This window comes from Curcuma longa, chromosome 5, assembly GCF_044706935.1.
Source record: "Curcuma longa cultivar G26 ecotype Majalengka, Jawa Barat chromosome 5, ITB_CL_G26_1.1, whole genome shotgun sequence".
In the NCBI taxonomy this organism is placed as follows: domain Eukaryota; kingdom Viridiplantae; phylum Streptophyta; class Magnoliopsida; order Zingiberales; family Zingiberaceae; genus Curcuma; species Curcuma longa.
This window is the reverse complement of record NC_133865.1, coordinates 3,970,693-3,984,486: the sequence shown is the minus strand read 5'-3', so window position 1 is coordinate 3,984,486 and position 13,794 is coordinate 3,970,693. Positions and strand designations below refer to the sequence as shown.

The 13,794-nt window shown below is 35.1% G+C and overlaps 1 protein-coding gene across 1 annotated transcript; it reads right to left on the bottom strand.

Moving 5' to 3' along the window:
• Positions 1 to 12,167: 12,167 nt before the first annotated feature.
• On the bottom strand, positions 12,168 to 13,177 carry LOC141829947 (uncharacterized). The gene is made up of 2 exons (XM_074717412.1): positions 12,843 to 13,177; positions 12,168 to 12,759 (listed from the first exon to the last, which is right to left on the bottom strand). The coding sequence occupies exons 1-2, from the start codon at positions 13,175 to 13,177 to the stop codon at positions 12,213 to 12,215; spliced, it is 882 nt and encodes a 293-aa protein (XP_074573513.1). The 3' UTR covers positions 12,168 to 12,212.
• Positions 13,178 to 13,794: the final 617 nt, after the last annotated feature.

The following is a 13,794-nucleotide window of genomic DNA, read 5'->3' as shown; positions in this document are numbered from 1 at the left end:
TATTCACTTTATTTTATTCTATTCTAACACACCTTGAATTTCTTCGGTAACAAATGTGAAATTTGTCACCATAACGGTCTCATATGATCGATCTTATGACCATCTATAAGAAGATAAATCGAAAAGTTACAGTTGATCACGACGAAAAAGAGTATTATCTCAGTTTCGCCGAAATTTAAATTTTTATCCTCTTCTACAATTCTATTCCGTCATAATTAACTCAACTATGTTTCAAAGCATCTAAATTTTTTTTTTTTCTACGAGTAGTGGCTGATACTGGAGGGCTCCAGAACAACTAACAATATGGAAAGGACTGGTAACACTGTTGACCGCATTAATTATGTGGAACGGTGGTTGTCACGCTTCGATGCATAGTGAAACATGCTTCGGACTGTTCGTTTTGTAGCTACCCGTCGTCCTTCAGCTGCAGTCTGCTCCAGTTCGCTCCCACCTCACCTTGCATTCTTACCTCACCGTCCATCAAACCCCAACCCACCCGATCATCATCCACCTGCATGCTCCATGCAAAGGCTCGATGGTTCCCGTTATATGCGGGTCAGCACAAAATCAAACCAGCAAGAGAAGCAATAAAGCTTCGCCAATGTCCTCCAGGGCTGCCACTGGAGAGAGAAGCGCCGGCGCGTGCGTGATGAAGCCACAAGGGCAGGCTCACAGGTGAGTACTAAGTTTATTATATTAATTCATACTCAGATTGTCATATGGATCCAGAAGTGTACTTTTTCTATGCTTCAGCAAGTGTTATTTCATACTGTTTTGTTGACTGTCATGCAAATAACGGGTTTAGCCGAGCACAGGAACAATAGCAGAGTGCTCTGCTTCTGTGCTTCTTAATTATTGTTTTGCAACGATACAGGAGTGCCTCCTTTGTGCACTTTTCAAGGAGCCTTTAGCCTTTTTGGGCGATTTCATTCTTTAGATTTCCAGGGAATTGCACTTAATTGACCATGAAATAAGTCAAAAGCCTTGCTATTTTATTAGACCCTAACCGTATTCATCTCAAACACATACCTAATGGTCAAAATTTCAGTGTTCATAATGGCGTTTGAGTTAGCTTTGGCCAGAGTTGAGCGGTTCAGGGCTGTTGATTGTTGATGGTGGTGAGAGATAGGGACAAGAAAGGCAACCATCATTTAGCAAAGCCACTGGTTTAGAAATCAAGTGACGTACCTTTCTCAGAATTCAATTCGAGTCAGAAGTTTTTCCTTGAGGAACTTTTAGGTGGAGTTTTTATCCATTTTTCAGATCCGGGATTCGATTCAAGTGGATGATTGTACAAAAATTAGGAAGTATGTTTAATGCCCAGACCTTTCTGCTTCAAAAGTAGTGTGGGACGCCTACGCGCGGTAACCAATTTAGTAAAGGACGGACGTAAATTTAAATATAGTTAAAAATCCATTTAATATTTATATTTATTGTGTAGGAAGAGATAGAGTTGTAAACGAATCAAATTGAATTAAGTTTTATGATGTTCAAATTTATTTAATAAGGTAACTGAATCAAGTCAGTATAAGTCAAGTTTAAAATGAATTAAGCCGTTGAAATGATTATTTATGTTTGACTTGATTTTTTTTTTACAAACTTGAATATGAACTTAATTCATTTAAATATTATCGAACTCTCAATTCAAACTTATTTGATTATTTGAAATTTTTTATATTTTAAATTTATTTGATTGATTATTGTGCTTCATAATATAAATTTATTCGTTCTTTTTTAAAAAAATTATTTATTTAATATGTTGATAAGATTTTTATTAATAAACATGATTCTTTTTTTTTTTTACTTAGCACTAGGTATCCAACTCTTAAAATTGACTAATCCTGAGATAATTTGTCTAGTTCCATAGAAGTTTTCCATCGGTTATTAAGGTAAATCCAGAAACGCTTGTAGCGAGCGGTCAAACAAACAATCTGACTTTCTTAGGCCCAATCTCCCACAGGAGAAAATTCATCATGTAATGCATCGCAGTTAGGACTTGAACCTTAGATGCCCGGGAAACTACATAGGTGCCCATGATTTATGAACATTGTTCACGAATATTAACGAGCTGAACACTTATGTGTTCAAGCTTATTCATTTAGTTTAATGAGTTGTTCAAGATTGTTTATTTAATTAATCTTGTGTGTATTAAACGAACATAAACAAACTCTTATCAAGCCAAACACCAAGCTTGTTCACGAACATTCGATTTATTTACAACCCTATGAATAGAGACAACAGTCGATTGCTCTACTCTATCAATCCATTGATCATGATCAATCTAGTTGATCAGTTGATTTTCAGATATTTTATTTGTTGCAACAGTATCATCAGTCGATTATTCATACTCATCAATCGACTGATATACAATAAATCCTCTTAAACCCTCTCAAACTCCAAACTCAGAATTTAAGGATTTATCAATTGATTGCTACTACCTAGTAGTTGGCTGATACTTTATTCATCCTTACTAAGGATAAATTCTCATGTTATCTAATATTCGATTGATCTCAACCTACCATGACTTCTTTTCCTTAGCATCTGATCAATCTTGACCTGACAAGGACTTCATGGTTACCTAGCATCTAGTCAACTTTGACTCTTCGAAACTTCATCACTAGCTAACATATGGTCAACCTTGGCCTACTAGGAGTTTACCACTACATAGTATCTGGTTAACCTTGACCTATTAGAACTTCATCACTGTCAAATAGTCTTGTCCTCCTTTCCTTATTGTCAAATGTCTGATCAATTTGGATCCACTTGAATTTCATGTCTTATGTCAAGTGTCTAATCTTCCATGCTTGAACTTGTCATTGGATTTCATGTATTTGGTTAACCATGACCTATTTGGACTTCTTTCTTGCAAACTCCCTGGACTTCCAACTGTGACTTCTCCACTATCAAGTATCACTCTCGTTTTCAACTATTCACATCAAATTGGTCATTAAATAATTCCACTAATAATCTCTCTCCAAAAAACTCTCATTCTACTTGATGTTTCACTCTCGTCAATAAACATATTGATCAAATATCAAAACTCAAGCCAACTCAAGCTTGGTCAACATCGACAAGAGGTCGATTGCACCAATAATCTTTTTTTTTTATTTTTGATAATATGTTTAAGTTAGGCTAGCCATTAGTCCAACATCCCACTTATGTCAAAGCTCAAATAAAGGTTTCCTAACTTAAATCCTTTATTCTCCCCCTTTGGCATACATAAAAAAGTCTCTTCTCTTCTAATTCCATTCTCCTCTTTCATTCCTTACTTATGTCAACATCAAAATGGAGGTTCCCTACCTTTCATTTTTTCCAAAAGTCCATCTCGTCTTAACTTTATTCTTAATTCAAGAAGTCCCTCTTCCCTTAAGGAAATACTTCTCCTCTTCCTAGATCCTTTCTCATGTCTTTAAGATGGACCTCCCCCTAAAAGCATGATTTCCTTTAATCATTGTACCAATAATATTTTGGAGTTCCTAAACCTTTAGGAAGTTTCAAACTCTATGTCATAAGGTTAAAAATTCAACTTTGAATTCAAACATCCCCTGAATTCTTTATTCTCCTCCTTTTTAATATCCCCTTCTCATTTTCACTAAGAGAGTTACCTTTGAATACTTATCCAAGCATGTTAAAGGGTTAGGGATAACTAAAATACCTAGGAGTGACCAAGGATGACTGAAACAACCTAATTTAGTCAAAATCATCACTAACAGTCGATTGATAGTGTTCATCAGTCATTTGATAACATCAACAATTGGACTGTTATTATTGAGAGAGTCGACTATTTATTGATAACTTTTAGTCCAAAATTCAAAAATACATAAGTAATTCTATGATTTTTTAAAAAATATGAAATTTCATATAAACATTACCTATGTCAAATACTATCATGAAAAAAATAGTTTTTCTAATAAAATACCTCTTATTTTTAAAGAATAACATAAAGTTGAAAACAATTGAAACCTTCAATGTTTCACTTAATTTTTATATCAACATCATCAATGATGATTTCTATCAATAATTAAAGATTTAACCAAAAATTCCAAAATATTTTTTAAAATTAATTTTCAACCATGATCTATGGGCTAAATATATATAACTTGTATATTAGCTTTCCCCATGATTGATTCACACAAAATTCATATCATTTGATGATGCTTAGCTCATTTAGATGCACCATATCAGCACCTTAAACTTAACTCATCATCCTAACATCTCACTTGTGTTTAATGTGTCTCAATACACACAAAAGTTATCCTATGGTTCTTGTGAGATGTAAAATAGTTTTTCCTAAACTAAAAGATCATGCATATCTATCTAGGCATTTCTAATTTGATCATCCTACCTAGAATATTAAATAATGTCATTTATCTTTAATTGTAAGGAATTAAATTAATACATGTAAATGAGTATGACATACATCGAATGCATATCTTTCAAAAGAAATTTATCACATTTGAATGATGCATGTATGTCATGACCTGACATTATTAAATCCATATATCAATTTAAAGAGATGACTAATATGACAAGATCTAATTATGCATGCCTAAGAATGTCCCAAAACTCCAAACATGACACACTTTTAGATTATATCCTATTGTGCTAATTTTGATTAACTCAAGAACTCAAATTTTTTTAGCAAATCTAAAATCCTATAGGATAAGATTTGATCCTTCATTTTCAAGTTTGAAACTTCACACACTCTTCAATTTTGAAATATGCCACTATATTTCAAAAATATCTTAAAGTACCAACTTTATCATAGTTGGGTTAATTACCTTTCCAATCTATGATGACACACTCTATAACCATCTAGTGTGAAGGGATCACACTCTTAGGAATCTAAGTATTGGAGCTCCTTAGGTATACTAGATACTCACAAGGGATAACCTTCCTAGATATCTTTATAATGACTCTTCTAGGCTTATTAGGAATTTTAGTCATGTTGATCTCATCAAGGTCAACACTAGGGATGACCTCCCTTGTAACTTTGAGTCCACTCCTAGACATAAGGTTAGTTTCATAGTTATATGAAACTATGTGATATGATGACACACTCTCCTTCGATTTTGATTTGTATCCCAAACCTTTCTTGTCCATTGGATAGTTCTTGCCTATCTAACCCTAGTTTTTGTTGCTTTGACCCACTAACCTCATTTGTCATTTTTTAAGGCTCTTCTCCAATTGATCAAGTCTTGACCTCAAGACTTGACTCTGATTCTCTAAATCTTCTAATCCTTGATTTTTCATTTTAGCTTGGATCTTTTTCTTTTTAGGTATATGTCTAGTCTTCTTAGAGTTCTTGCATAGATCTCTCTTTACCTTCCTATCCTTAGGTAAAGTAATTCTAGCATGATATAATCTAAAATTATTCTTAGATTTATCAACTTTTTTATTCTCATGATAATTAACACTAAAATCATAATATTTAATTCTATCATGCCTCTTATTATGAAATAAAAATTTTTCATTAAATAATGATACCTTGAGCTTTACCTTAAAATCCCCCCTAAGTTAAAACTTCCTCTCATGTCTTTATTTTGGTGTCTACTCCTTGGATATTGATTCTGATAATATCCTCATTGGTTGCACGAGAAGCACACTATGTGCTCCATGCTCTTCCGTATCAAAGATTCGACTTCCTTTAACTTCTCCTTTACCTTGGGTGCCACTAGAGTTTTCTTCTTTGTCAATTTTGAATACTTACTCTTATAGTCCTCTTTTTCCCTATACTCAAAGCAAATTATATGATCTTTAAATTTAACAATTGAAATTATTATACTTTCACGAGTTAGGCTTTCTATTCTCGTCAAGGTGACACTAACTTCCTCCTCATTGGTCGAGGGTTCTTCTTGTTCCAGTGTCAATGGTCTATTCTCTCCCTCAATCCTTGAAGTAGAGGTTTCTTCATCTTCCTCCATCTCGAATATTGAACACCTTTCAACCTCTGAGTTCTATTGTGTTGATGAGCCTACCTCCTTGGTTTCATCCTCATTTTGTGTCAGTAATGGATTTTCATATAACTGGACCAACTTTCTTATAAATCTCTTGCATCCTTGTATTTACCTAATTTACACAAAATATCATTATACATCAAATTTTTCAAAATTTTAGTTACCTTATCATTTCCTTCATATTTCATGACTTGTTCTCTAATCCATTTGCTCTTTTAGAGAGGTCATCCTTTTTTATCTTTAGGACCTTCGAATCCTTCCATTAGAGCAAATCAATTCTCTATGTCCATTTGAAAGAAGTTCTCCATCCTTGTCTTCCATTGAGCAAAGCTTTCTAATCTGAAAGGCAGTGGAAATCAGATGTCATATTCAAAGCCATCTCCGAGCTCTATTGTGAAATCACAACTTCCTCTAGCACGGGCTCTTCCAGTGGTCAGTCCAATAAAGAGCAACCTTTCTTTAATACCACTTGTTGGTATCACAAGACTCAAGAACGTAGCTTTTCTTCTCCCTGTAGCACAGGACTCTTTTGTGTTAGTCCAATCACGAATCAATCGAGTTATGATACCACTTGTTAGGATCAGTGATGTCACTAAAGGGTGAATAGTGATTCACTTCACTCATTCGATTTTGTGTGCTCGTCTATAATAGGTTAGTACGCAGTGGAAAGGAAAACATAAAACCAAACAAAAGCATACAACAAACCATTTTTTTACATGGTTCAAAACCTCTAGTTCCTACTCCACAACCTACCATTTCAGTGATAATGCCACTATCTTTCTCCTTGCTAGAGATCTTTCAGAGTCGAAGAAACCTCTTACAATTCTTATTCTTACAAGCAACACAAAACAAGAACAAAGATAAAGATGAAGATAAAATACAATGTAAACAATAATTTACATAAGTGATCTTTGTTTTGATTGTTGTTGGTTACTTTTGATTGCATCTTGAAGGTTTGGAATGCAATAGCATTACCCCTTCAAAGTCTCCAAAAATCGACATCAAAATTCTCAATGAAACCCTTCTTTTATAGCCTTCAGGTAGGAGCTGATTTTCACCTAACGATCTACTCATAATGCTCATCAATCGATTGCTCCACTAAACTCAAATGTTATAACTACAAAATGACTTTTCCCAACTCAACATTGACCATATCAGTCGATTGTTCATTGCCATTAATCAATTGTGCCCAAACAGTCGAGTAACTTAGTTTAGTTAAAAATATTATGCTCACTCAAACATTAACAATAGTCAAATGCTTCACTCCATCAATTGACTGATTGTGATCAGTCGAGTTGATCAATCAATTTCTAGATATTCTATTTGTTACAATAATATCATTAGTCAATTGCTCATATACAGCAGTCAACTTATATACAATAAATCCCCTTAAACTCTGAACTTGAGATTTAGAAGTTCATCAGTCGATTGCTATTATTTAGCGATCAACTAATACCTCTATTTCAACTTTACCAAAGTTCAATTCTCGCCATGCCTGATATCCGATTGATCTAAATCTATCAGGATTTTATTTACCTAGCATCCAATCAATCTTGACCTGTCAAAACTTTCTTTGCCTAATATCTTATCATTCTTAACCTGCAGGACTTCTCTATTGCATAGCATCCGATCAACCTTGAGTTGTCAGGACTTCACCACTGTCTAGCATCTAATTAATGTTGACATGCCAAGACTTTATCACTATCTAGCATTCAGTCAACTTTAACCTGTTAAAACTTCATCATTTTCAAGTATCTGGTCCTCCTTGACCTGTTTAGACTTTTCTCAATCTTGACTTACTTGAACTTCACATCTCATGTCAAGTATCCGATCCTCTATGACCCACTTAATTAGACTTCATCTTTGCCAACTTCCTTGTTGAACTTTTAACTGTCAAGTGTCTAGTCAACCATGACTCACTATTGAACTTCTGATTGTTAAGTGTTTTATCAACTATAATCTACTTGGACTTCTCCACTATCAAGTATCCAATCAATCTTGACCTACTTAAATTTTTGCTCAATTATTCAGCTCTAAATTAATCTTGGTTAACCTGACCTGAGATCGATTGCACTAACAATCTCCATTTCTAATAAACTCTCCTCATTTCGCTCTTGTTAATAAACATATTGATAAAATATTGAAACTCAACTCGAGCTTAATCAACTGAGCTTGATCAACCTTGACCAGAGGTCGATTATACCAACAAGATAACCATGGTTGTTCATGTCAACATTAGTCATGCCAATCACGACTAGCTGCAATTTCGCACCAATAGAACACAAAAGTCAAATGTTCTTTTTATTTTTAAAAGTCAAAGGTGCCTTATTGTAAATTGTCATAATATAAATCAATATTCTATAACACAAAATACAACAACTAAATTTTATCCCATTAAATGGGATCGACATCCTATAACACAAGATAACAAGAGCAAAACTCAAAAGATAAGACCACACCAACATAATGTGGTTTCACCTAAACTGACACCCATGAACAGATTGAAGCGTAGATGATGTAGAAAATATACCAGCAGACAAGTGTAATAAGACACAAGTGTAGAAAAACCAACGTCCCCTCACGTACTTTTCATAAAACAGGTTCTCTCTTTTGAATACGACTAGCATGACTGTAAAGATGCTTCTCTTTTCATACATAATTTTAAAGTGAATTTGTGCACAAATTTTAAAATTCTAGCTTTTTGTATACATAATTGTAAGTTACTACCAAATTATATTATATGTGTTGTTAAGTTATAAGTGCTACTAAATTATATAATAGGTGTTAGCAAGTTGTACGATGATGCTAGTAAATTATATTGTATGTCTACCAGCTAGGTCTTATTAAATTATAATTTAGGTGCTAAAATTATAGATACTACTAAATTATATTAAAAGTACTATAAATTTTATTATAGGTATTATAAAATTATATTGTAGGGTGCTATCAAATTTAATCTTACATGTTACACATGCTACTGAATTAATAAAATAATACTTTAAGATTTGTACATAAATCCTCTTTAGAACTAGTGCATGAACACATCTTCAAGCAATCATGTGAATAGAGGACCTTCCTAGTACACTCTTTGAGAAGAAAATCCTTTCTCTATACTAGTTTTCTAATCTTCTAGAGGGGATAAATAACTCATTAATCTACAAATAAAAATTTGACTTCTCTAACACCCACAAGGACAAATAATCTCATAGATATGTTGTGTTTGTGTATGTGTTTGTGTCAAGAGTAATATGCACATTGAAAAAAAAAGAACAAATAAACACAAAAGGAAATCATTATTAGCACAATGGTTTATGTCGTTCAAACCTCAATTTTTACTCCATGTTGACATGTTAAGTGGATCATGCTCACCACTAGTAAAACTCTTTTTTTAAGAGGCAGAGAAACCTCGTCATATTGACAACTATTAATCCTATCACATAATGGTCATTACTAGGTTATTATTTGCCTTTATTGTGCTCAAAACACCAATACATAGTTGGATTCAATATAAATTAGATATGTTGTCCTAAAACTCCCAATGTGGGACTATTCTCCCATTTATTTTCATCCACTTTTCCAACATCACATAATGTTGTAATATTAGTCACAATTCTGTGCACGCTTATTGAGACAAAATGCAACCAATACTTATATAGATTAGCCTCCAACAATTAGCCAACTACTAGTAATTTTCAAATATGTTTTATCGACTAAAATCAAAAAGTATTGTTTGTGTGCCAATAGTTGACAATTTAGTTGACTCAACAATATCTTTAGTTAACTAACATCATATTCACTCGACTCAACCTAACATAAAGAATTCTATTAATGAGTAGAGAGTACGTTATAGTCAATTAAGTCTATGCATTTCAATCAACTAGATTATCCCTCAATTGATTTAATCTACTTGGTTGCTCAATAATTACACTTTTGTAAATCTACGCAAAGCACCAAGATCAACCTTGACTATAGACTAAACCAAGAACTCATTATTCCTTAGTTGTGTTAGTACAATCATACCCGAAGTGATTGTGTTTGACCAGCATATATTGTAGTAATTAAAAAACGAGTTTAAGTTAGGGTTTTTGTAGATGCTATATTAATATGTGTGGAGTTTGCAAGGACTTGATAACATGCACATGAATCTCATAAAGCTTGTAACTCGACGAGGTTGAGTTGTGATATTAACTTGTCGTTGCCAAGATGATTCAACGCATGGCTTAAGATGTTTGCTGGAGTTTGAGAAGAAAGGTATGTTATACCCGAAGGATTGCAAGATGAGGAAATTAGAGTTGGTTTGACAACTTTAATGGGAGTTACAAGGGGTGGGCTTAGTTGATAGTGAAGGATGACATGTAGGACAAACTGTGGGCTTGGTGCATCTGACGGAAGGAGAACTCTTGAATGATGTAAAGTTGTGATAATAGGAGGATAGTGAACTATGAGAGATTGTGTGACTTGTAATCTTCGAATTCATAATTTTAGGTTAAATAAGCTTGATTGAAAGTCTTCAATAGAGTAACATGAGTTTCTAATTGTATTCTAAGTATGAGCTTGATCCTTAGAGGATTGCAAGGGCTTAAGAGATGTAAGTTCAGCAAAATTGAAGATTGGATTAGTTGATATTTTCTCAATCACTGGGATGTTTTTCTTCCTCCAAAATATCATATATTTTTTATCATCCAAATAGATTTCGTTTTTGTTGGCCATGAATTTATATCGCACTAAATATTAAAAAATTCAAAGATATCTTTTGATAAAATAATTTTTTTTCTGCAACACAAGGAGCTTTAGATGATCAGAAACATTCCAGGTGCATTCAATTGAGGGGATTAATTAGGTTGAGGTTCAAGAGCGAGTTCCCTCTCTTTTTTTGTATGAGCAACTAGTATTATGAGAGTTTTCCTCAATAAAAATTCTTAACATTTAGAGCCTAACTATTTGGTTGAAACATGAAAGTGGATCCTTCTTGTCATAAATAATGTAGATGAAACTTCATATTTAATTTTATGATTTTTTTCCATTTCTCTTTTATATTTTCTTTCCAAGTAATTAGACACTTAGGACCGACGCCATCCTTATAATATCATATATTAGAGAAATTATTGGCACCATTTTGTATCATGGGAGCGAACGTAGTGTGAATCGAGTCTCAATGTGTTTGTTATGGCTTTTCATGTAGATCAATTAGGGCTTTGTAAACTATATTGAAATTTAGCTGTGTGTTATTTTGTCGAAACTGTGATATATATATATGTATATATATATATGGAAGTTGTCCCAGCATCAAGAATAAATATATTTTTACAAGATAAGATTTGTTCATGTGAGCTTACTCCATTGTGATATTTCCTTCGAAAACAAGGTTACAAAACATGCATGTAATTGGAGTACTGATCAAGCCACCTATAATTTAGAAATTCCTAGTGAGTATATAGAAGAGTTAGCAACACTGGAATTTGTTCTTGCATGAAAACTTGATCAACATTCTAAAATAGTTTTAAATTTTAATTTGTAAAAAATAGTATATATTAAAATTTCATATGTGACTCTCAAATAAAAATGTTATTATACATTTTCTATACTATAAAATAGCTTTGCATATCTAATTTACGTAATAGTACATATATACATATATAGCAAATAAATTGAACATAAACGAAATTTCTTGTAAGTGTTTAGTAGCTACTTGAACAAGGTCATAAGGAAACTTTATTTCACTTCTCCAAAAATTTCTCAATTTCAACTTGTGCCCCTTGATAAAATATTACTTATGGCTTCATCCTTCATTATTGGTCTGTACTTAAAATCAATGAATTTTAAGTTATGCAGCTGCTGCAACACTTATATTTGTGTAAATTTAAACATATATATTAAGTTTCCTTCGCTATGTACCATACATGTATTGATTCATATGTAGCAACATTAGTGTTACTGGTTGTTTCTGAAATTACTTAATTATTAACAAATCGCAAGACTTGTATGTAGCAAAACAGTTCTAGTTAAACAAGTGAAAGTGTCACACAGAAAGTGAATATATAACACAAATAGTTGGGCAAAACAAAATCTCATGTGGCAGCAATGCATGCACGCATGGCATGCAGATTAATTCAAAATACAGAAGAAAAAAATTGTTCAAACATTGTTACACTAATAAACATCAAGCAATCCTGCACCAGATACTAGTTTTTTCTCAAGCATTTAACATAAATATTTATTACAACACACGTCCAAATTCAAACATGCTTAAATTGGTCAGTTTCCTGCATCATGATCACCTGGAAATTGTTCGTGTGCATCGTCCTGCAGGTCTAGATGAACCTCGAGTTCCTTGTCCCAGACGAAGCCAATTCGATCATCTGAATTATCATCATTGATGTCATTTTCGCTGTTGCTGATGAGCGAATCAAGGAAGGAGGAGAAGATGTTGTCCTCGTCGAAGCTGAAGTCATACAATTCTGGCTCCAGATGGTGTCCCGCTTCCGGCACGTTGGCATCCATAAACTGATCGTCACTCTCCTTCCAGCATCCGCCGTCGTCATGGGCCGAGAAGCCTGTGGGGATATCGCCGGAGCATCCTGCTGCATGATAAGGACTAGGGTTAGGGTTAGGGCGAGGTGCGTGTCGTGGAATGGCATGGACAGCTGGGGAGGCGGCGGAGGAGGTGGTGGGCAGTGGCAAGGGCTTGTGCGTGCGCGGATCGATGCCTTGTCTGATGAGCTTCTTGCTGAGATGCGTGTTCCAGTAGTTCTTGATCTCGTTGTCGGTGCGCCCCGGAATCCTCCCGGCAATCAACGACCACCTGTTGCCATAACTTGTTCCTCCTTATTAGTGGTAGCAAGATTGATTAGGATTGGGAGAGATAAAGAAGGGAAGGATCGGTACCGGTTTCCGAGGAGGCGGTGGAGGCGGAGGATGAGGTCCTCCTCATCGGGGGAGATGGGACCGCGCTTGATGGAGGGGCGGAGGTAGTTCATCCACCGGAGGCGGCAGCTCTTTCCGCAGCGACGAAGGCCGGCGCGGCTCGGTAGGGTGCGCCACCGGCCCTCCCCCTCCCGCCGCACAAAACTCGCCAAGAGCTCGTCCTCCTCCGGCGTCCAGGGGCCCCGCTTCACCCCGACCTTGCTGCAGCACGGCTTCCGCCTGTTGCCGCTGGATCCTCCTCTCCCCGACTGCAACCTCCTCCCCTCCGCCTCCGTCGTCGCCGCTCCGCTCCTCATGCTCATCCTGATCTCGATCTCTGTATCTTCGAACCGAAGGTAACTCTCCGTCGTATTTCAAGCCTCCATGGTGGTGGGAGCCATGGCTTCTCATTATTTGGTGGGATCGGCAGCATTAGCTGAGACACGAAGCGCCGTTTCGGACGAAGGTCATTGTCTCCTCGCAGTTAGCCACGTTTCGGACGAAGGCGATTAGCTGTATTACAGGAAAGAATGAGTGACAAAGGAGAATCTTATATTATTTTTCTCTGCTGTAAACACGATGATACAGAGAGCGATTAAGTGTCCTTTATGTGAATACGTAAACTGTTCATTAATAGAATAGCATTTTATTAAAGAAGTGTTTTTTACCTGAATTCTCAAACCCTAAACTCAAGCCACTATTCTGAAAAAACAACACCCTCCAACTCCGATTTACGACCTTACTCTCTCTCAGTGATTTTCACCTCATTTGCAATCATTTAGTAGTTCATTCCTATTGACAAAACATCTTGACGAAGGGACTCCTATTCATTCTTTCTAATTTGACTCGGTTGTTTGTCTCCATGATCTATCACTGCCATGCCTCCTATTCATCGTTCAAGATCTACGAGCTACTCAGTTCAAGGTGAGTTGTA

Bases quoted from the DNA above. Each gene is read 5' to 3' on its own strand.
- LOC141829947 (XM_074717412.1), bottom strand. From the start codon at position 13,177: ATGAGGAGCGGAGCGGCGACGACGGAGGCGGAGGGGAGGAGGTTGCAG. The intron at 12,760-12,842 runs GTACCGATCCTT...TTATGGCAACAG, and splicing joins CACCGCCTCCTCGGAAACCG to GTGGTCGTTGATTGCCGGGA.